At 44.1% G+C, this 24,946-nt stretch overlaps 2 protein-coding genes across 2 annotated transcripts; both read left to right on the plus strand.

Moving 5' to 3' along the window:
* The first annotated feature begins 2,171 nt into the window (after positions 1 to 2,171).
* Positions 2,172 to 3,324, plus strand: LOC106986786 (olfactory receptor 5A1-like). Its single transcript, XM_015084994.3, has one exon. The coding sequence runs from the start codon at positions 2,226 to 2,228 to the stop codon at positions 3,186 to 3,188; it is 963 nt and encodes a 320-aa protein (XP_014940480.1). The 5' UTR covers positions 2,172 to 2,225; the 3' UTR covers positions 3,189 to 3,324.
* A 17,006-nt stretch (positions 3,325 to 20,330) lies between these two features.
* On the plus strand, positions 20,331 to 24,582 carry MPEG1 (macrophage expressed 1). Its single transcript, XM_015085010.3, has one exon. The coding sequence runs from the start codon at positions 20,471 to 20,473 to the stop codon at positions 22,622 to 22,624; it is 2,154 nt and encodes a 717-aa protein (XP_014940496.2). The 5' UTR covers positions 20,331 to 20,470; the 3' UTR covers positions 22,625 to 24,582.
* Positions 24,583 to 24,946: the final 364 nt, after the last annotated feature.

The raw sequence follows: 24,946 nt of genomic DNA on the forward strand, positions 1-24,946 counted from the left end.
AAAAGTGCTATCAAAGTAGTGGTGGTGGCTCTCAGACCATGCAAACTATTATATATATATCATATATATCCATATAAAATATGATGTGTAATATATTCATATAATACACATTACATGTACTTTTTATTATAGAGACATTTAACACATGTCATATACTCTACTTCTGTATTTTTATCTCCAGGTAATTCAGGTCAAGATAAGCAGGTTATTGATGTAGTAATCATACAAAATGATTGATAATTCACTTTTATCACACACTAAAAGTGTAATCGATGTATACTATAGACTCCTGGGTTGAAATGGGGAAGAATCGTGGTGTAACTTATTAACACATTCCTTTGATGTGACTGTGAATGTGAGAAAAAAGGGGGCAAGGAATAGGTGGCCATTTATGGGCTTTCTCCCCACTGCACTGCACAATGAATGGTGCTGTTACATCTCAGGGGTGCAAGCACTTCTAAACCTACCCATCTTCACTCAAATCAGTAATAACTTTCCTCCCAGCTCTCAAAGCAACTGTCTGGTCTCCCTTCTCAGTTCCTTTTCACTCCTATCCAGCGTCCACACCTGCTTCCACACAGCAACACTGCTCTGTTATATTGTTAAACACATATTTGACAACTAGTTCCCTGTTTACAAAGAAATAATTAAAATTTTAAAAACAGACAAAAACAAAACTTTCATATTTTCCCTCTTGCCCATGGGAGAAAGGTCAAACCCCTTAGCATGGTATTTACCCAGAAAATATTTATTGAGCACCCACTATGTGCCAGGTACAGCTGTAGGTGCTAGGGATACTTCAATGAACAAAAAACACAAAAATTCCTACAAATCTTGGTTTTCCTAAGCTTACAATCTAAGGGAGACAGACAATCAGTGTCAACAACCAATCGATGCTATGCAATGGGAGAAGGTGATGCATCCTATCAAAAGAACAGAGCAGGGTACAGTGGAACAAAAGTTCAGAAATGGAAAGAAGGTTGAAATTAAATAGGAACATGCAATACATATTTGCAATTATATATACAGCATATGCAATTATATACCTAGCATACGCAGTTGTATACACATGTATTTATGAAACAAATGTTTTGCCATCTTTGCTTTGAGTTTCAAAGATCTTTCACAATTTTCCCACCTCTCACTGTCTCTCAAAACTAGACTCCTGTTATCCTCTCTTAACCCTGTTCACGCTGCACTCCTGCCATGCTGGCATTTTTAAAGTATCCCGAGTACTATGCTCTCCTCTGCTTTTGCAAATGCTTTTCCTGAACCACCTGTCACCCAACCCCCTCACACACCAGATTTTCATCCTGGTAACCCCATACTCACTGTTGGAACCCTCATGTGTTGCAACACATCTCTCAGAAGCTTCCACCTGCTATGCCCAACATCCAGGACACTATACAATACTTCTCTTGGGCACACCTATCACATTGTGCTGTGGTTTATCTGCTTTCTGTTTGTCCCATGTATTATGTTGAACATTTTGAACCTGATAATAATGTTTTATTATTTTTTACATCATCTACAGTTAGGTCTATCAAACCTGGTGCAACGTTTGTGATCAGTTGATAATATTTGTACAGAATGAACACTGGCAATTCAGTGTTGAACTTTTATTTTTAACTCCTTTCTTTAATCTCTAAAGGGGATGCCAGTGTTTTACACCTCTATGTGCTTCATTCCACTGAGTAAAGGAGAAAAAACACCTTGACCCCATAAAATCTGGTCAGAACAAACTATGATGATAAGAAACACAGAATTGCCTCTCTAGGTATTTCAATTTCTGACATATTTATTTTATTAAAAAAAAGAAAAAATCTTTTTTCTGAGTGGCCCAAGAATCCAACCACAATGCTTGGAAACTAGTGGGAAAAAAGGAGTATTTGGTGCAAGTTGTATTAATAACTTCCTTCAGTAAAGTGGCAACATTGACAATGAAGGTGGTGATCCAGATAATACAAAATTGCCAGTCTAGTCTGGGCCTGTCAATTTTGCATGAACAGTGCATCAGATTAGGATGATAATGATCTCCACAAAAGACCCAGTAAATGCTGTAAAGGGGGATTTGATGTTGGAAAGAGGTAGAACACCTGCTTTCCAGTGTCTCTTGTGACTCAGGGAGTCTATGATTCCGTGACAGAACAAAGTGGTTTCTTCATCTGGATTTTCACTCCCCAGGAATCTCATTTTGGGGCCTGCGGGCAGCAAAGAGAAGATACATGGCCGTGGGAAGGAACATCAACATAACAACCGACTTCATCCTTTTGGGATTTTCAGAGCAGCCAGAGCTTCAGGCTTTCCTCTTTGTGTTGTTTCTGGGGATCTATTCTGTGACTCTGACTTGGAACCTGGGCCTTGTTGTCTTGATCAGGATGGAGTCATGCCTGCACTCCCCCATGTATTTCTTCCTTGGAAACTTGTCCTTTGTTGACATCTCATACACGTCCTCCATCACCCCCAAGATGCTCTGTGACTTCTTCAAGCAGCAGAAGACCATCTCCTTTGTGGGATGTGCTACTCAGTTTTTCTTCTTCATCAGCATGGGGGCCACTGAATGCTGTCTCCTGGCGGCCATGGCATATGACCGCTATGCTGCTATTTCCACCCCTCTGTTCTACGCAGCCTTCATGTCACCCACCATGTGTGTGGGGATGGTCATTACAGCATACACTGGAGGATTCCTCACGGGATTGGTCCAAACCAGCTCCATATTCCAGCTGTATTTCTGTGGGCCACGAGTCATTAAACACTTTTTCTGTGACCTGCCACCTCTGCTAGTCTTGTCTTGTTCTAGTACCTTCCTCAGCCAGGTAGTGAACTATCTTGTTGTGTGTGCAGTTGGTGGGACATCAGCTCTTGTTGTCCTGGTGTCCTATTGCTACATCATTGCTGCTGTCATGAAGATCCATTCAACCCAAGGGCGGATGAAGGCTTTCAACACCTGTGCCTCTCATCTGACCACAGTGATTCTCTTCTATGGCTCTGGTCTCTTCTCATATCTCCATTCTAGTGCTGGCTACTTACAGGACCAAGAGAAGGTGGTGTCCATGCTCTATGGAGCTGTGATTCCCATGCTGAATCCCATCATATACAGTTTGCGAAACAAGGAGATCAAAGATGCATTGAAAAAACTCAAGAACCAGAAGAAGCAGATGTTCCCTCTGTGTCTTATGGTTCTCTAAGTTAAAAAAAAAACTTAAATTGGGGCACCTGGGTGGCTCAGTTGGTTAAGCATCCAACTCTTGGTTTCAGCTTAGGTCATGATCTCACAATCATGTGAGTACAAGCCCCACATTTGGCTCTGTCAGCACAGAGCCTGCTTGGGATTCTCTCTCTCTCTCTCTCTCTGTTTATCCCCCACTCAAGCTCACTCTTTCTCTCTCTCAAAAATAAATAAATAGACTTAAAACAAGTTTGCTAAAAAAATCAAATTTTGCTATATGTAAATAGGCATTATAATAAATGGGTCACAGAATGTAAGTAATAAATTAAAGAAGTTATGTCAAGCAAGATCCCCAACCTACATGTCTGTTGCACAATTAAGCTCAACAAGGGTTTTTCTTCCCTTTACCTTCCTTGTCATGGACTGATATGGTTTCAATTTAGGTCACTTGCAATAGAAAATAAATATGCTTTTTGATGACATTCTTTAGCTTTATGACATCAGATGCCGGGTCCAGAATGCCATACCTTAGAGCTGGTTAGATCATAATTCCAGGACCACAAGCATCCACCACAGACCTCTTTACAATATAACACTGCTCATACCAATCCATTCATTACTTGGGACAAATTTTCTGTTCCCCTTGCCCTTGATTTGTACCTATCCAATGGTTGATACTGAACAGGAAGTCTGACTCTGGTTTAGGAACCTGAGAGCCCTAAATAGTTGTGTCCATCAATGACTGTTCAGAGCCAAGAGAAAATAGGATACCTATAAACTATGTCTGAGATGAGCCAGTGGTCACATGTGTGGGGTCATGAAGTCCACTGGGCCAGAAATAGGAGCCCAAATCAGCAGATCCAAAGTTGGGAAGTCACAGTGAGCAAAAACCAAACATAAGGTTAGGTGAGAAACTCTAAAGGAGAGTAGGGTCCCATACGCTTCATTTTCATGACTGAAGCCTCCTAGTGACTGGGTGGGACCACTTGGTTTAAGGAACAGGATCAGGGAAGAGAGACTTCCCCTGGATATTCTAATTCTGCATCTGTTCCCTGGACAGTTCTCACTCTTGGCCCTGTATGGATATTTCCTCTCTGTCCTCACCCCATCCCCAACTTACTTTCACTTTGTGTTCTAGAGTTTGTATACTGTCTCCCATCTCTCTGGAATTTGACCACAGCCTGTCCCACAGATCTGACATCCTTGCTTTCATTTTTATGCATTATCTCAGAAGGAACCCCACTCCAGGACATGAGATAGGACAGCCAAGTCAGTGAGTTTGCAGCAGAAATAAATGTGGATTTTAAATGGCCTGTGATCCTATTTTACAAGATGGTTCTTGAGCAAAAGACAAAGATTTCTGAAGTCCTGCTTCTTTAATGGTTGTGGATATAAGTCACGGTGAATAATGACAGCCATCCCTAAGCCATATCAACTTTGGCTATAACTAGTTTGCCTCTTTCTTCCTTCCTTCCTTCCTTCCTTCCTTTCTTTCTTTCTTTCTTTCTTTCTTTCTTTCTTTCTTTCTTTCTTTCTTTCATTTAATGTTTGTTATTTTTGAGAGACAGAGACAGAGACAGAGACAGACAGCAAGCAGGGGAGGGGCAGAGAGAGAGGGAGACACAGAATTGGAAGTAGGCTCCAGGCTCTGAGCTGTCAGCACAGAGCCCAACGCGGGGCTCAAACTCCCAGACCGCGAGATTGTGACCTGAGCTGAAGTTGACTATTTAACCAGGCACCCCAAAGCTGGCTTTGCTTTGCTCCTTCTTTCAATTCATGCTGCTATTTGATCTATTCTCTGACCACTTGGATTATTTGTTAAGGGTTTCTTGATCTGATCTTTGACTCCTCCAAACCAGGTTAAGAGTTACTGCAATGTGTTCCCATAGCATTCTCTATTTCATCTATCAGCACCTATGACACTTTATTACTTTTCCTTGTTTAGTTATATGTCTTCTCCCTGAGTTGTTAACATTCTGTCTAAACTGCTCTCCCTGGAAACGTAAGACACAACTGGGGAAAATTATGTGCTTAATACATATTCATTTAATGAATGAATAAAATTCAAACGCACTTGGCAGATAATTTTGAGATTTTATGCCAAAGGAAGGGAATTAACACTTATCGGATGCTTATTATATGTCAGGCATTGTGCTCAGCAGTTTTTTAAAATTCTGTTTCAGTTCTATAGCTTACACACAGATTCCTTGCTGCAAAAAAAAAAAAAAAAAAAAGGAAACACTATAGGTAAGAAAATGCCTCCTTTGACCATAATTCTCAGTTTCAATTCCTTCCTGCTCCCCCCAAGAGGTAATGACTGTTTATGTTGGTATGTAAATTGACAGTTTTTCTGTCTGTGTGTTAACATTCATATATGTACCCCTATGTAATACTGCTTTATGTGGCTCTGTGTGTATTTACATAAATGGTATTGTACTGAATGATCCTTCCATACCCTGCTTGCTTTTTCACTCAACATGATTCCTTGGAGCTCTTTCCATGCTATACATATAACTCTACCTCAGTCTTAAATTATTTCATAGAATTGTCACATCAAAATTTATGTACTTATTGTGCATTGATGGGCATTTAGGTGGTTTCCAGTTTTTGCTAGTTTATTACTAACAGTGTTGCAATATATGAGTTGTATATACCTCTTCGTGCTAATACCCAATTTTTCTGGTAGAAACAGAGAAGTTGAATTGCTATTAATAGGGTTTGTGCATATATATGTTATACATACACACATACTATATATATATATATATATATATATATATATATATATATAATTTAAATTCAAATTAGTTAACATACGATGTAGTATTGGCTTCAAGGGTAGAACCCATTGATTATCTCTTACATATGACACCCAGTGCTCATCCCCAAAAGTGCCCTCCATCACCCATTTAGCCCCATCAACCTCTATTCCATCCACCTCCCCTCCAGCAACCCTCAGTTCATTCTCCGTATTTAAGAATCTCTTATGGTTTGCCTCCCTTTTGGTTTTTGTCTTATTTTTCCTTCCCTTTCCCTATGTTCATCTGTTTTGTTTCTTAAATTCCACATATAAGTGAAATCACATGGTATTTGTCTTTCTTTGACTGACTTCTTTCACTTAGCATAATACACTCTAGTTCCAACCACATTATTGCAAATGGCAAGATTTCATTCTTTTGATCTCCCAGTAATATTCCATTATATATATATATATACATATATGTATATATATGTATATGTATACATACACACACACACACACACACACACACACACACACACATCTTCTTTGTCCATTCATTGGTCGATGAACATTTGGACTCTTTCCGTAATTGGGCTATTGTTGATAGCGCTGCTATAAACATCAGGGTGCATGTGCCCCTTTGAATCAGCATTTTTATATCCTTTGGATAAGTACCTAGTAGTGTATGGCTCCTTTTTAATATAGAAGGGTTTGTATATTTTTAACTTTTAATAGACACTGCCAAATTCTCTCTAAGGCTCCTGCCAGCAACCTCCTAGGGCATCTATCTCTTCATACCCTTGATGAAAGATGATATTAACAAAACTTAATTTTTTTCCTACCTGATAACCTCTTTATATGTATTCTGTTAATCCTTAAAATGATCCTACTGGATAAGATTGTTTATTGTTTTCATTCACATACAATATACTATATACTACCTAAAGACTCTTTATACACACTCTCAGCAGTTCTCACAACCACATATGAGATAGGGGTCTTAACCATTTTTATCCAGGAAATAAAATATGTAAGGCTCAGGAAGGAGGTCAAGTAACATACCCAAAGGCACACACTAACAAGTTAGGGAGATCCTAAGTACATACCTACATGACACTAAAGACCATTAATTGAAAATACACCTTCTCATATGTATGCTTGGCATTGCCCAGAAAACTAAGACAAATTCTGTCAAAAACTGACTATTTTCTCAAGTCACGCATAATTTAAGTGCAAAAGAAGAAAGGAGAACTGACTTCTGTTAAATAGTTAGGCCTAGTTTTGGTAAGATCATCACTTATGTTATATACCAGGAGTGATGACCTTCATTTGGAACAGCATTCTTCAAAAATGGATTTCTAGGTGGAACAGTTTTATAAACGGAATTATCACACGTGACCATGAAACAAGGGAGAAACTAAAATATTAAAACAAAAACAGAATGGAATTAATAATAAATTTGTAATGCCTTTCAAAGGTATAAGTAGTGATGAGGCTCCCTCCCAACTTAGAGCATTTGCATCTAGGTTCAGATAAAGAAATATTCATCTGTGCTGTGGTCTCAGGGGAGGAAGAACAGTCTTGAGAGCAATATCAAGACATTGGGGTCAGGGGATGATAAAGGAGGAAGATTGATGTTTTAAAATCTAGTCCTGGATTAAGCCAGTTAAGAAGAGAGACAACATTGTATCATCACCCACAATGAATTATTTATACTGGAGGACTCTAGAAGAAATAGACTAACAACCGCCTTCCTAGCAACAATTTTTCTGTATTCCCATCAACAGGGTGAACTGTATCACTGAACAAGGAAACATGAACTCTGGCTACCTTGGCTGCTAAGAAATTCTGAGCAAAATCTGCGACCCATGTGTAGGAAGAATTTAAGTCATCTGGCATGCACTTTTATTCTTATTCCTGCTCTCCTCTGCATCCCAAACTTGTGTCTCTTACCATTCTTTATTACCATGCGTATTTTATATATCTTTGCAAACTGCTTGCTCAAATATTTGGGAGCAAAAGAGAATATAAAAATGTCCAAGAGTTGGGGCGCCTGGGTGGCTGAGTCAGTCAAGCATCTGACTTTGGCTCAGGTCATGATCTCATGGTCCATGAGTTCAAGCCCTGCATCAGGCTCTGTGCTGACAGCTCGGAGCCTGGAGCCTGCTTCGGATTCTATGTCTCCTTCTCTCTCTGCCCCTTCCCTGATTGTGCTCTCTCTCTCTCTCTCTCTCTCAAAAATAAATAAACATTTAAAAAGAAAAAAAGAAAAAATGCCCAAGACTTTGCTTTACACACCAGGTTGGTGTGTTTGGAAGTGGATTGGTCACGTAGGCTGCTGATCTCTCTGACTTCTGCTCCAGTCCCACCCATCCCCCTCCTCTGTCGTCCTCCTGGACTTCTCCCCATCATTCTCCCAGTTTTGCCTCTGTCTCTGTCTCTCTCTGCCTCTCTGTATCTCTCTCTCTGTCTTGGAGGACCACCCTGACCCCCTAGTCCAAGTTGAGGCCCGCTAGTATGTTCTCTTAGCACTCCATGCTTCCTTTCCATACCCTTCATCACTGTTCCATGTCTGTCTTCCGATTTGACTACAGTCTCCATGCCTGACACACCCTGTGTGCACAATAAATTTTTGTGAGGATGCTAATACTCAGGCCACATCCCAGAAAGCCTTTAGAGAGCTGTAAGTGACCTACCAGTGACTAACCCATTCCACTCCCCGTTTTTCACAAACAAAGACTTGAAGCTCTGGGGGGGTGGAGTCCTTTGCTAATGGCTCACAGCTGTAGGGTGTGAAAAGCGTCCCTTTTCCAGCCCCACAGCCCTTCCCTGTGGTTCCACAACAGCTGGCAGCTGCCTGTCAGCAGCTTCTCAGCCAGGAGGTAGAAGCTTGCTCTAAGGGAGACCGAGGTGTGGGCTTCGGTCTGGCAGCTCTGAGTCCTGTTTTCGGGGAAATCACACCACTTCAGCTCTGCTGCAGGAATTTCGGGGCCAGGGATACCTTCCTCCTTCCCATCATAATTATAATGCCTCAGTGCAAGAAATTGGAGAAGAGACGTGTGGCCTGGCTGTTTGCAAACCATGTTCCAGGGGATCCCAGGGATCCTGCACAGGCCTTTTCCAAGAGGTGGGGAGGAGATGAAGCCACTGAGCTCTGGGCCCTGGCCCTTGTTCAATCCACAATCCATCAAGGCAGCTCCTTTCTTTCTTTCTTTCTTTCTTTTTTTTTTTTTTACATGTTTTATTATTTTTTTAAGTTTATTTATTTATTTTGAGACAAAGAGAGAGAGAGAGTGCACAAGTAGGGGAGGGGCAGAGAGAGAGAGAAAGAGAGAGGGAGAGAGAGAATCCCAAGCAGGCTCTGCACTGTCAGCACAGACCCCGATGTGGGGCTCAAACTCATGAACCGCGAGATCATGACGTGAGCCAAAGTCAGATGCTTAACCCACTGAGCCACCCAGGCACCCCTTGTACATGTTTTAAACATTAGCTTCCATGTAAACTTGCATTTGAAAGTATGTTTCCATTGGTAATATTATATTTATAATTTGTGGATTTAAGGGGCACCTGGGGAGCTCAGTGGGTTGAGTGTCTGACTTCAGCTCAAGTCATGATCTCACAGTTTGTCGGTTCGAGTCCCACGCTGGGCTCTGTTTTGACAGCTCAGAGCCTGGAGCCTGCTTCAGATTCTGTGTGTGTGTGTGTCTCTCTCTCTCTCTACCCCTCCTTGTGCTCTGTCTCTCTCTGCCTCTCAAAAATGAATTAGCGTTAGAAAAAAACAACTTTTTTTAATCCATGAACTTAATACAGTCCTCTAACTTTGTGAATGAAGAGGTGAGAGGCCAAGGAAGAGAGGCGATAACAAGACTGATTTTCAAGCTTAAGTCTCCTGACTCCTGGTGCCTCGACCATGCACTTTTCTCTCCACACACACACTCACACACACTCACACGCTCTCACACAAACATATACACTCACACATGCACACTCACATACATTCACACATACACACACACTCACAATACTCTCTCACACGCACACTCATACACAATCACATAACTTATAAATACACACACCAGGGAGGCGAAGGGAAGTGAAGGGAAGTGAAGGGAAGGGGGGCAGAGATGGCTACCGGATGTTAACATCCTGCTACCAGTAAAGTTGGTCTCAGGCCTTTCTCTACCCTGGACCCCAGGGCGCCTCATCTTTCCTTCTCTCCATCCTACTTGTGCAGTGACCAGCTCTCCTTCCCTCTCCCCACTCTAAGCAAAAGTTCTGTTGTGGTCACTTTGTGAGACCAGCCGTCCTTCATCTTTGCGGGGGTGCGGGGAGAGGGAAAGGCAGGGCACACCTGGACCCTGTGCTCTTCCAGGGGAAACAGCGTTGTTCCTTCTGGAGAAAGGACTTGGGTGAAGGAGTTCTGTCACGGGGAGGAGGGGTGTGATAGCAGGCAAATTTGCTTCCCAGGGCCTGATACCACAGTTCGTGCGTGGCCACCCACTCTGTCTGTGGGGAATCAACCACTCAGAATAGCCACGACGGGGCAGAAGGTGGCTGGCCAAGCTGAGTCAACCTGGGTGGCATTCCGCCCCCCCTTAGGTACACAGGCAAAGATACATTTCTCCAAACAGAAAGATTCAAGTTCAAAACCAAGAAAGGGAAATATTTGAGTGCCAGAAAGAGAACTCGGAATCAGAGCAGTTAGCAGGAGGAGAAGAGCTGTGGCTAAGGGGCTTTCTGACCCAGCTGCCCACCTCCGAGCAGGGGTACTGGGGCATTAAGGACTGTGAGAGGTGATCCAGGCCACTGGGTTGGTGCACAATGTTCAAGGGGGTGGGGAGGCAGTGCTGGGAACCAAGAGATGCGGTCTGTCTCCCCCACCACCTGTGAGACTGCCACCCGCTTGCCTGTGAAAATCGTCGTGATGCTTGCCATCTTCCAAAAGATACCAGAAGCCTGGGCCTGTGTTCACACAAATGTGGGGACTGCCTTCACACAGATGGCAAACCGAGAAATGAACCTAGACGCCGGTCCAGTAGGAGTATCAGGCCTCAGCAGAGACAGACTGAAAACCGCCTGGGAGAGACTCCTTCCCAAGCCAGAGCAAACTGGCCTCCCTCAGCAAGCCCCAGAGGGAAAGCAGTTCAGGAGTCATAAGTTACAAACCACACGAGGAAACAAGCCAGCAGCAAGAGGAAGTAGCAGCAGGAACAACAAGGAGGCAAATGTACAAGCCGTGACCCATATGGGACCGAATATTCCCAACATTTATTAGTCAAAGATCACCACTGTGGCTTTCAGCCCAAGCACGGTAATTGAATTGCAGAGCCATGGACTATGCGTCATTCAGATGTGGCAAAGGAACTCCACAAACCGTTACTTTATAGATGCAGAAACAGAGATTCAGAGAGGGGAAATGACTTGTCTGAGGCCACCAGCAGGTTAGCAGCAGATGAGGAACAGAATCCAAACTCCGGATCTAGCCCTGTGCCACTTTTGCTGCTCCACGGTGCCCTAGTTTCCCAGGTAGGCATGAAAATCGTAGCTTCAAGAGAGGACCAGGAGAAAGGAGGGACAGAAAGACCTTCTCAAGACCTGGGAAGCCCCAGAACCAAGGACCCGGCTCTCATTAGTCAAGCTCAGATTTGGCTGTGTGATAACTAGAAATTTTAAATAAACCCCATTCTGTCTTTTGTTTTGCATTCTGCTGACCTGTTTCTCTTTCCTCTTCTGCTTCTCCCTTCCTTAGTCCTTGTCCTGACTGTCAGCATGATAGAATTATCATCAGAATTGGGGCAGGTCAGTTCTGATAGTTTCTCCTTCCTGCCCACTCTCCAGTCAGGCCCTGCTTGTGCACTGTGTATAAGGATCAAAGAGAGGGGAAAGGGAGAGGGGAGTGGGGAGACCTGATACCTTCAGGCTAGCCTCACTAGCTGCAGGTACTTGGCAGGGATGGGGGTGAAGGGGAGTATGGAAGTTCACATGGGTTCAACCCTACAGGGCCCAAGCTCTAAACAGCAGCTCAGACATAAATAAGGCAACAGCTCTTGGCCCATACAAGCATCCCCTCGGGCTTTCAGAATTCATTTGTTATGTAGGACACTAGGCTCACACAATCCCAGATTCACCCAGGATATAATTGTAGATCAGAACACCAAATTATTTTACAGTAAGAACTAATAGCACACAGTAGGTCCAGAGTAAGTGCTCAAAAATATTGGTATAAAGTGAAATAAAAGTCCTATAATAATGTTGCTCTGGCTTGAATACTCATTCCCAGCCATTTGTGGCCTGATTTTCCAGAGACGTGTTTGAGAATTATTGTCACCTTTGTCTGCTTTATTTATTTATTTATTTACTCATCCGATAGTAACAAATATTGGTTGAGCACCTGCTATGTATCAGATACTGCACTAGATCCTGTAATACAACAAGAAGCAAAAGGACACAGTGTCTTCCCATAAAGAGTTCACAGTTTCCTAGAGGTAACTAGAGGATGACTAGAGGCCAAACAAAAAGGTCATTAAAGTATACAGTGACAGGGGTGCCTGGGTGGCTCAGTTGGTTAAGCATCCGGTTTTGGCTCAGGTCATGATCTCACAGTTCATAGGTTTGAGCCCCGCATCAGGCTCTGTGCTGACAGCTCAGAGCCTGAAACCTGCTTCTGCTTCTGTGTCTCCCACTCTCTCTGCCCCTCCCCAACTTATGCCCTGGCTCTGTCTCTCTCTTTCTCTCTCAAAAACAAAATAAAAACATTAATGCTCTACATTAATTAACGTTTCATTGGGAGGTACAATCCTAGGGCAGCCAAGGTAAAGGGGCAAGGAAACTAAGGGAGAGATGGAGACAAAGCAAACTAAGGGGGTATGTTACTGAGCTGATCACAGCTTAAGGAAAGACACAATTGTTTAATCATGCATATATCTTTAGACAGACCACATGAAGCCCCCTGTCCTCCAAACAGTCCAGTGGAAGGAAGAGAAAGTGATTTGTCAGATTCCCACCTATCTCTTGTCACTAATGCATTCATGTTCACTGGCACATGGAATGAAGTCCTCTGTACTTCTGAGTTGCATTTTCCAGATTTTCTGGCCAACTACTGGAGAAGCCATATCCCATGGCCATGGCCCAGTGCTTTAGCTGAGCTCAAAAGTGAAGAAGGAGCCAAAGTCCTTTGGGGTCCAGTAGTGTTTAGGGTCTCCAGATACAATATAGCATGTCAAAAGACAGCTCTGTACTTTGAGTTTGCCTCCACGACACCCGCTAATAAACATACATGGTTAGAAATTTCTAGGGCACCTGGTTGCCTCAGTCGGTTGAGCATCCAACTTCGGTTCAGGTCATGATCTCGTGGTAGACTAGTTGGAGCCCCGCATCGGGCTCTGTGCTGACAGCTCGGAGCCTGGAGCCTGCTTCGGATTCTGTGTCTCCCTGTCTCTCTGCCCCTCCCTAGTTTGTGCTCTGTCTGTCTCTGTCTCAGAAATAAACATAAACATTAAAAAAAAAATTCTTACATATTTCCACCCTTCAACCTTCCCTGCCCCAATCCCTAGTAAACCCTATTCTACTTTCTGTCTCTATGAATCTGCTTATTCCAGGAACCTCATGTAAGTGAAATCATACAGTATTTGTCCTTTGGTGTCTGTCTAGTCCCAGTGTTGACAGGCCTCAAAATGCTGGCATAAAATAATTGCTGGGATGTGGACTCTTACATTGGATTTCCCTCCTAAATGGGATGTCTTGACCTGTTTGCTCCATCATCTCAGAGCCTGTAGGTCTCTGCCAATGACTGTTCCGGAATCTCATGAATAGAGTTCTAAGACTGCAAGTTTCTTACTATACTTGTTTTTTTATTCACTTATTTTTCCAACAAATATTTACTGACCTACTATGTGTCAGATGCTCTTCTAGGGAAGACTGGTATTCGTGTGGTTAGGTTGTTAAAATATTGAAATATATTCCTCTTGTAGGTTAACAGATGCTTCTCCAAACCTGCCAAGTACCCTATCTTCTGTGGTCCCTGCCCCAGAAACCCTGAAATTCTCCATGATCCACCAATAAAGGAATAACTGGGCCAATAGGAGGTCTCTAGGACCCTCAAACTATGGTCTTCACCCATTCTGATTAGTCAGTAAACAGAATAGACTTAGCCATACTCCCACAGGACTTTCAGGATGGTGAGCATATAAGTCAACCACCTTCCCTTGCTTGGATCTGGTATACAGCATCACTGTCAAGATGACCATAACACAAAAGTCTGATCTCAGTCACCAAAGGGTCAAATGGATCAATCTGGGTTCAGTTGAAGAAAAAGCTTTCTGAGAATCAGAATCAGAACTGTCTGTAAATAGTAGGTAGGGAACCACTCTGCCCTGGAGGCATCTAAGCAGAGTTTGCATTGTATTGGATTGTAAGACTGTATTGGAGAAGACTCAAACCTTGGCTGGGAGAGCAGGTCCTTTCCAATTATGGGATTCTATGACTCTAAATTGGGCATCAGTAAACTACAGACCACAGCCAAAATCCAGCCCCCACCCCTGTTTTTGTAAATAAAGATTTATTGGAACACAGCATTTCCATGCATTTATGTATCATCTACTTTTGAACTACAAGGGCAGAATTGAGTAGTTACCACAGAGGTCATTTGGTTGCAAAACCTAAAATTTTTTACTCACTAGCCATTTACAGAAAAAGTTTGTCAACCCCATTCTAAAAGATCCCTAGGATGAATTCTTTGACAAAGCAACCAATCACTTCTAATTACCTGTGTCATTAATCCAGATTGGCATGGCTACTAGATTGCTTTCCTTAAAGTGATGCATGTCTTTGTTTAGGATATTAATAAAATATATTCAGGCAATCCCTCTGAGTCAATATGACTTCCCATGCTGTTAAATGGATGAGTAGAAGAAAGTCAGGCTCCTGAGATGCTTTAACATTTCTTTTCTCCTATTTCCGTGTGAAAGGTTTGAACTACAGTGTCAACCTGAACATGGCAGCAAGCTCAACAAAGCTGAAAGCAGATACATACTGAGCTCCTACCTAGGTCATAGGGAACTTTATATGGACGATTACTTTACATGGATGATTTTACAACTTCATCTGTTACACACAGGTAGATGCTACTGTTTCTGTTTCGTAGTAGAGGTGATGGAGGCTTAGGGAGGCTCCCAAACTTGCCCAGTCACATATGGAGCCAGGGTGTTGCCTACATTTCAAGTCTGAAAACTCTGTTTCACATCCATGTTTGTCAATCCAGAAGGTACTTTGAGTGACTATACAAACCCCAACAAAGTCTAAAGATTGAATGGACCCACAACACAGCCCATGCTCTTAATGTCACATTTAGATCACCAAAAAAATAGTAGAGAGACAATAGGAATATTTCAATGGAGGACCCAAACTCCCAAGTCCACATAATTCTGGAAGAACCACCTCACCTAACTTGCCTGTTTTACCTTAACCTGTTCATGATTATTTCAACTAAAAAGAAAAATGTCTCTGTTCAAAGTCACTTGAAGATTGTGTGGTTAAAGAGGGAAAGATTGAATGGTAGACTGGTTTTGTGTTAACAAGTAATGAGACAAATAGAGAAATATAAAATCTGCCAGCAGTTGACTCAGGTCAAATGCCACTCAGTTACTTCTTTTGTTCAGATATTCCTCAAGGAGGAAGTTACATGACAGGAAAGAGTTGAGAACTAAGAATTGAGGACACAGAGAAATCCCACTGTGTTCCAGCCCTGTTATGTGCAAAGCCCTTTGTGTGAAGCTGCTTTCAGCTGAAGGAGAATACAAGAGTACTCTTCATATTAGGCTGATGTCATTAGGAACCCCGAGGGCAGATGGGAAGGGAGAATGGGCTGGTCCTAACTGCTCTGTCTCTGCAGAGCTTAGCTTGGAGAGGAGATGGAAAGGGGCGGGGACCTCTAAGGGCTCACTCGGTCACCCAGACTCTTAAAAGAGCATCAAATTTGGCATTGGCTACTCCAAATATGGTGCCTACAAAGATTGCTTGACAAATAGATGCTCAATAAGTGTTTGTTTAATGGGTGGATGAAACAAGCTTCCATTCGAATGTCCTGGAAAACTGTGCAGGGAAGGATTCAGAGGCAGCCTCAGAGATCAGCAAGAATGGATGGTGTGACTGCTGACTGGTGTCTGCCATGATGTGAAATAAGGAAGCACAGCCTGAAGACGGAGTCAGAATTTGTATCTTCTTAATGCAGTGGAAATGTCATCTTACATCACAGACTGTGTCCCTCAAACCTACATATGGAAATGGCAAAGAAAAAAGAGCAGAAAGGGAATAGTTGATGAGGATAAAAAGCACTAGAAAAATCGGAAGAGTGGAGGGAAGAGTGTCAACACAGAAAAGAAGGAAAATGGCATAGGCTGCCAAATCCTGGCCTAGCTTTCAGTGGGAATATGCAGAATTTCACACGAGCCTTCTGTTTTTATCAACCAGATTAAAAGGATTTGAGGAACCACAGTGTTCTTATTTTGGGGTCAGACCACAAACAATGCTGGTGAGAACAGTCCCAGAGGGGAAGGAGATGACAAGGCAACTCTCAAAACATCAAGTTAGCAATCAACTGTTCAGGAAAGAAAATGTCACTGTGTTAACTGATACCTCCTGGATTTTCCAGAACCAAGTTTATTCTAGAATGTATAAAAGTTATTGTTCCCTGATCCGTTCATTTGGTGACCATTTGGCTGGTTTCCTGGCTCCCTGCTAAAAATAAGAAATGGATTGGTCCCTGCAAACACAGCCAGAATTTCCTGCCCGTGTCAGACCACAGGTGAAATGCAGAGGTCGGAAACACCTGGACCAGCTCCAAGCCCACACAGAACTGAAGCTCAGACATGAATCATGGTTTGGCTCAGAAAGTTGCACGTGCTCAAACTGAGAAAGAAAGCAGACGTGGGACTTCCCTCTTACCTCTTTCTGGGGGAAGTGAAATCTCTCTTCTGCACAGAGATGCCAGCCTTTGTAGAAAAGTTTCCTTTTTCTTCTATAGACCAAAGTTGTGTTTGTAGGCCCTGGAGAGCAGCGATCTGGAGAGTTTCCGCGATTGCATATGCATTTCAGCACAGGCAAAAGCAGAGGAAGTTGCTGGTGAGCAGAGTAAAGCAAGAAAGGAATGGGTGAACCCCTGTCGTCCAAGTCTCGTGGCCACTTCCTCCCACCTGACCACCATGAGCAGCTATTCTTGAAGGTAGCATGCAAATTCAGGCTGTATTGGAATTCCCATCTTTTACACTTCTCTTTTCATTGTTTCCCCGTGAACAGAAAAGAGAACTTCCTCGAACACGGCAAAGAGTCATAGGCTTTAGATCATTACAGGTATATAGAGATTCCAAAAAAATAATCAGTATCTTTTGTTTCTTAAATGAGTCCTTGCTGCTTATTTTCCTGAGTACAAAAGCAACAATTATTCAATACCCATCCCTGTGTTTGGAACTTGGTAGATTCTCACTAAAAATGTACCAAATACGTGAAGCTATGCTCATTTTTGAAAACTCAAAAAACACAGAAAAGTAAGAAGGAAATTTTTACATAATCTATAAAACTTACCAGCAAGATATCATCGCTGTCAATGGGTTAATGTATTATCTCTCAAATGGTATCTATGTACATAGTGGAGATCACACTGAAAGTCTGTTATGCTTTTATCACTTCACTTTACGGCATAAGAATGTCTTTTTTTTTTTAAGTTTATTCATTTATTTTGAGAGAGAGAGTATGAGCAGGGGAGGGGCAGAGAGGGAGAGGGAGAGAGAGAGGGAGAATCCCAAGCAGGCTCAGCATGCTCAGCATAGAGCCAGATGCAGTGCTCAATCCCTGTGAGATCATGACCTGAACCAAAATTAAGAGTTGGACGCTCAGCCGACTGAGCCACCTAGGCACCCCCGGCACAAGAATTTCTTATGTTACTGAAAGTTTTTGAAAATATGATGATGATGGCTGTAAAATATTTTGTGATAGGGATGCAATCTAATTTCACTCTTATCAGCTCTTTTAGCTATTTTCCACTTTCTGCTATGGTAGAAATGAAGAAGACAGTTCAAACACATGATGGCTGAGTGTTCCGAGATATAGGAACACCTGAATAGAGAATTATCTATATTCACCTTGCTTGTATTCTCATCGCAGAAGAGTGAAAACTCAACAGGATCTATCACTGGGCAAACAGAACGTAACAAATTGTCAGCGTGTCTCCAAAACCGTGTAACATGTGAGGGTTTTCTCATGATGATGAACTAGCCCCATGACAGTCTGGAGAGGAGTGTGTGGGAATTTCAACAGACTTACCAGAAATGCTTGAGGGCACTCAGCTCTAATTTTTCTAGTCCTAGGATCGCCCTACTGAGCTACAAATTTATAACTAATTCATTTATAAATTAGCCAGGACATCCCATGAACAAGCTTTCTTCTCTGACCAAATATAAACCAGACACTCATTCATACATTAATCCCTCTTGGATATAAGTAAATTCCTCCAAGTATGATAACCTAGGCATGAATAAACCCAGAGCATCACCAAGGTTTTAATAATAACTAGTGAAGTTCAACCTGTGAACCTAGACCACTGGCCTCATTCTATCTGAAGACACCTGTCACTGCATCAGCGGCAATATTATGGTCATTCATTTCCCTGAAACCTTTCCCAGGACATGTACAGGTGATAGTGTAGTGATACCTGTAAACTGAAATATGACATTTTCTTTTTTTCTTTTTTCCCAATACTTTTTAAATTTATTTATTTATTTTTATTTTGAGAGAGAATGAGAGAGAGAGAGAGAGAGAGCAAGAGGCGGAGGAGTAGAAGGAGAGAGAGAGAGAGAGAGAAAGATTGAGAATCTCAAGCAGGCTCTATGCTCAGTGCAGAGCCCAACTCATCACTCGATCCCACAGCCTTGGGATCATGACCTGAGCAGAAATCAAGAGTCAGACACTCAACCAACAGCCACCCAGGTGCCCTGAAACATGATGTTCTCAACCTCAGCACTGCATCTGGTTTGTGATATGATTTTGGGGGCCACGAGGGTCCAATTGTGAGCTTCCTTAGTTCCCTTGGATCCTTTGGCTACCACTGAATGTGCTAAGAGGCACCTTACTGGTCTCAAAGAAGTAATGGAGCTGGGCTTTGATTAATCCTGCTACCAGATCAGTGGGTCTGGAAACACTGTTCCAAAGTATGGAGTCTAACAGACATAGTATTAGCACACAAAAGGAAATTCATGAAATTATGTTCTCCTAATGATAGAATGAATGAATTGTTGCTTTAAAAAAATGAGTAATAAAGAGCCACATTCGGGGCGCCTGGGTGGCGCAGTCGGTTAAGCGTCTGACTTCAGCCAGGTCACGATCTCGCGGTCCGTGAGTTCGAGCCCCTCGTCAGGCTCTGGGCTGATGGCTCAGAGCCTGGAGCCTGTTTCCGATTCTGTGTCTCCCTCTCTCTCTCTGCCCCTCCCCTGTTCATGCTCTGTCTCTCTCTGTCCCAAAAATAAATAAACGTTGAAAAAAAAATTTTTTTAAAAAGAGCCACATTCTTTTTTATGCACGTATACTGAGCACATGAACTTAACAGCAGAATGAAAAAGTAAAACTATAACAACAGGTACCAACTTATTGCTAACGATACACACACAGAGGATGTAGAAGTGTGTAAATACATACACATATGTTTCTTGGCCACTGTCTGCTTTTGATAGGTCAAAATCTAGATTATAGTATAGATTTTCTCTTTGTTTTAACATTTCTACCTGAAAGGAAACAACACAGTGTGGGGACCACTTGCCTTCACTCTGAATGCTGAGGACAATGCAGATGGAGGTTCACGGAATCCGCTTCAGGTCCCTTCAGCTCTGCTTCAGGAAATAGCACCTCCAAAGCCTATACTACTAGGCTTGTAACAGTAGAACTCCACAGTCCTTGTGTCCAAGATTTTCAGTCTTTTCTTGTGTGTGAATTGCCTTTACCCTCAGGTGAATGGGAAACCCAGCCCTCAGCCTTGACCTACAGCTACTTGCCTAGGTAAGGCGGAGGCAGTGTGTCTCAGCAAGGATGATGCTACCATTCACCTCTGCATTTACAGTAAAAGGAAACTAGTATTGGAGTCCCAGGGGAGAGCAGTTCAGGAAACTAAAACATCAAGAGAGTGAGCAAAAAGCAAAACGAGAGCTTTCTTTCAAAGCCGGAAATCTCCCACAGAGGAAGCACTAAGACATGCGGTCGCACTTTTTCTGAGAACCCACCATGGCTGCAGAGTAACTAGCCTGGGACTGGGGGCTGTGGGGGCAGTGAGGGTGGTTAACTGGTAAGGATAAAGCTAGGACAACATGATTTTCTCAAAGTCCTGATGGACCTTAGTATTCCATTTGATTCTCATTTCCCCATTTTGCAATTAGATCAGCCCAAAGAGGAACTGGTGGCTTTAGGGGAGCTGCTGTATGTGTTTTGTTTCAGCAACTGCCTTCTTTCCCATCTGTTCGGTTTGCACCAAGCTCGCTGGCCGCTCCTTAGGGCTGGCGTGTGGCAGGGGCTTCTGAGCCATGAACAGCCTCAGGGGTGCTATCCTCTTGTGGGCACTGGCAGCGTGGGCTAAAACGGATAAGTCTCTGGGTGAGACAGATGAGACCAGATTTCAAAAATGCAAGAATACCTTAAAACTACCTGTTCTGGAAGTCTTACCAGGAGGTGGCTGGGATAACCTGCGGAATGTGGACATGGGACGGGTGATGGACCTGACTTACAGGAGCTGCAGGACCACGGAGGATGGACAGTACATCATCCCCGACCAAGTCATCAGCATCGCCCAGAAACAGACCAATCTGGAGATGAACTCCGAAGTCCTGGAGTCCTGGGTGAATTACCAGAGCAGCACCTCCTACTCCATCAACCTGGAGATCTCCCTTTATTCCAAGGTCAACGGCAAGTTCTCCTCTGATTTCCAGAAGATGAAGACCCTTCAAGTGAAAGACCAAGCCATAACAACCCGGGTGCAGGTGAGAAACCTGATCTACACAGTCAAAATCAACCCAGCTTCAGAACTCAGCTGGGGCTTTAAGAAAGAGCTCATGGACATCTCTGACCGCCTGGAGAACAACCAGACACGGATGGCCACCTACCTGGCAGAACTGCTGGTCCTCAACTACGGCACCCACGTCATCACCAGCATGGATGCTGGGGCTGCTCTCATCCAGGAGGACCACATCAGAGCCTCGTTCCTGCAGGACAGCCTGAGCAGCCGTACTGCCCTGACCGCGTCCGCCGGTGCTGCCTTCCAGAACGTCGTGAACTTCAAATTTGAGGAGAACTACACTTCGCAGAACACCCTCACCAAGAGCTACCTCTCCAACCGAACCAACTCCATGGTGCAGAGCATCGGAGGGCTTCCTTTTTACCCAGGCATCACCCTCCAGGCCTGGCAGCAGGGCATCACTAACCACCTGGTGGCCATCGACCGTGCCGGCCTGCCTCTGCATTTCTTCATCACCCCCAACACGCTGCCCGAGTTGCCGGGGCCACTCGTGAAGAAGCTGTCGAGGACGGTGGAGGCTGCCGTGAGACACTATTACACATTCAACACCTACCCTGGGTGCACAGATGTCAATTCACCCAACTTCAATTTCCAAGCCAACACTGATGATGGCTCTTGCGAGGGAAAAATGACCAATTTCTCCTTCGGAGGAGTTTATCAAGAATGCACCCAGCTCTCTGGGAAGGAGTTTGTCCAACTCTGCCAAAACCTGGAGCAGAAGAATCCGCTCACTGGTGATTTCTCATGCCCCTCTGGCTACTCCCCAGTCCACCTGCTGTCCCAGATCCATGAGGAGGGTTACAACCACCTGGAGTGTCTGAGGAAGTGCACCCTCCTCATCTTCTGCAAGACTGTGTGCGAAGATGTGTTCCGGGTGGCAAAGGCTGAATTTAGGGCTTTTTGGTGTGTGGCCAGTGGGCAGATACCAGAAAACTCAGGACTGCTTTTCGGGGGCCTCTTCAGTGGTAAGAGCATAAACCCTTTGACGAATGCACAGTCATGCCCTGCTGGCTATTTTCCACTGAGACTTTTTGAAAATCTCAAGGTATGTGCCTCTCAGGACTATGAGTTGGGCTATAGGTTTTCAGTCCCCTTTGGCGGGTTCTTCAGCTGTGCAGTGGGGAACCCCTTGGTGAATGCTGCCATATCCAGAGATTTAGAGTCACCTTCTCTAAGAAAGTGTCCCGGGGGCTTCAGCCAACATCTCGCCCTCATCAGTGATGGGTGCCAAGTGTCCTACTGTGTCAAGGCTGGGCTGTTCACAGGAGGGTCTCTGCCCCCTGCCAGACTCCCACCTTACACCAGGCCACCCCTCATGAGTCAGGCTGCCACCAACACTGTCATGGTGACCAATAGCGAGACTGCAAGCTCCTGGATTAAGGATTCCCAGACCCACCAGTGGAGGCTGGGGGAGCCGTTAGAGCTACGCAGGGCCATGAGGGTCATCCATGGGGACAGCAGCGGTCTGTCGGGAGGGGCGGCAGCTGGGGTCACAGTGGCAGTCACTGCTGCCCTGGCAGCCACCATCACCCTGGCCATCTACGGCACCCGGAAATACAAGAAGAGGGGATACCAGGCATTGGAGGACGAGACGCAGAGTTTGGCTGCGGGCACGGCAGCACCTGGAGATGTCCCTGACCGAGAGCAGGAGCAGAGTCCAGCCTAAATTTCTCCCAGGAAACATTTCTCTCATCTCTGGCCAGAACCACAAGCATGCCTCTCCTTCCTTCTTTCTCCACTTCTGCCTGAGGACTGCAGCAGCAGGTGCAACAAAAGGCAGGTATAACTTTGTGACTTCCTTAGGGCCCTGGGCCAGGAAATGAACAGAGAGCTCTGTGGACAGGGGTTGGGGTGGGGGAGGAGAGCACATGTGACTTTTTAAGCAAAAGTCATCAGGGGTAGGGGCTAAAACACAAAGAGGGTGTCTTTTCTCTGTGTGCATCATGGATTATCTTCATCTGAATATATGTGAAAAGAGAGGAGGGAGCATGTTAATATTTGGATTTGGAGACCAGCGTTTAATCTGAGGTCAGCCACAGTTTCCAATTCACGAGCTATAAGAATTTCTGCCTGTACGTGTTACCCTCCCTCTGTTCTGTTTTGGTTTTTTTGTTTTGTTTTTAATGTCTCTGGATTCCATGCTCCTGGAGGCTGAATGATCCCCTGGAAGACCCAGGAGGTCCCATGTGGCCTCTGATTTTCAGCATAGAGGGCTCTGTACTGATGGACTGGGTCCTTACAACTGTATCTAAACAGAAAGATGTTGTCTCTCCTAAGTCCATGTTTTCCAACTTTCCAACCACAATTCAGACTTACTCCGACCAGACCACTCTTGGCCTTCAGACTAGTGTCATGAAGTCCTCAAAAACAGATTTTAATTTATAATCTTCTATTAGGAGGTCAAGGGAAAAGGGATGGTTTGGAGAAAAGGCATGAAGAAAGAAAGGGTGAAAATTGGAAAAGATCCTGGTGCTCAGGGTAACTGGAATTCTTACCCATAACCACCTACCTGGCTTATGGAGCTGCAGATTTGGGTAAAACAAGCATTCCATTTTCTCAGTCTCTGTTACCAGAGTACCGTCCTTTCTTTTTCCATGAGTGGTCCTTCCCCTTCCTGTCCTTGTATCACGTGTACACATCCCCAAATACACACGTGCACATACCTCCACAACCCCCCTCCCCCGGCCTCCTAGCACACACACACACCCCAAACACAACCCCACTCCCAACTCCCCCAAACACACACACACCCCAAACACACACAGAGCCATAGACACACACACACACACACACACACACATACACACCACATTCCAACAAAAAGTCTGCATTTCTCTAGGGGTGGGAGATAAGGAAAAATGCAAAAAAGTCAAAGTAAGCCCACACCCAAGTATTATTTCCTCCCTAAAACCAAAACAGAGTAGAAACTACCAATTATGTATCCTACTTTTGTTTTTTGTTTTTTGTTTTTCCAGCAGAAAAGGGACTGATATGATCAAATCCCTGTTTTTAAATGAAGCAAAAAAAAGGCACCCAGCACCCTCTGTGACACATGTATTTCAGTCCCAGGCTGACTTCCCTCAGGCATCTAGAGGGATGCATGCCTGTTACCTGGCATTTGGGGCTTTGCCCAATTTTAATACCAATCTTACTGAATTATAATGAATAGGGTGAGTCTATTAATACTTCTCCGCAACATCTTTTTTTCTAATTTTCTTTTTTATTAAGTAAACTCTACCCTAGATGTGGGACTCCAACTCATGATGCTGAGACCAAGGGTCACGTGCTCTACTGACAGAGCCAGCCCCTTCTCCACAACCTTTTTAATAGTTACACAACTCTTCACCAAATCCAATGTCATTAATGAGCTCATTTCCATGAAGGATAATCTGTCCTCACCTCGTTAACATTCACAGTCGAGAGCTTAGGTTCACATAAATCCTGAGGAGCCTGAAGATCCCAGCCTGTGGGAAGATGGGAAGGAGGTTCTTTGTCCGCCTCCCACTGTGAATACCAAGCGAAACACAGAAGGTGAGCCCTACCCCCCACCGCCAGCCACAGGCACTGATTTCTACATCCTCTTCTCTGAACCCTGCCTCTTAAGCATTAAAATATTCTCTTAAACCTGTGGGTGTTTTGTGGGTAAATTTCAGCTGAGCTAACCACTTTTCTGCAAATTCCCCATGAACCCCTTGAAGATTACGGAGCCTGAGAGACAACGGTCCAGCTACAGGCTGCCAGACTTTGTGCTAACTGCCCTTGGAAATAAAAGTTCTTCACAAACTTCTGTTTCTCACAGAATTGCACATAACCATGCATTAAAAATGTGGACCTAGGGGCGCCTGGGTGGCTCAGTGGTTGAGAGACTGACTTTGGCTCAGGTCATCATCTCATGGTTTGTGAGTTCGAGCCCCGTGTTGGGCTCTGTGCTGACAGCTCAGAGCCTGGAGCCCACTTCGGATTCTGTGTCTCCCTCTCTCTCTGCCCC

Source organism: Acinonyx jubatus, chromosome D1 (genome assembly GCF_027475565.1).
Source record: "Acinonyx jubatus isolate Ajub_Pintada_27869175 chromosome D1, VMU_Ajub_asm_v1.0, whole genome shotgun sequence".
Classification (NCBI taxonomy): domain Eukaryota; kingdom Metazoa; phylum Chordata; class Mammalia; order Carnivora; family Felidae; genus Acinonyx; species Acinonyx jubatus.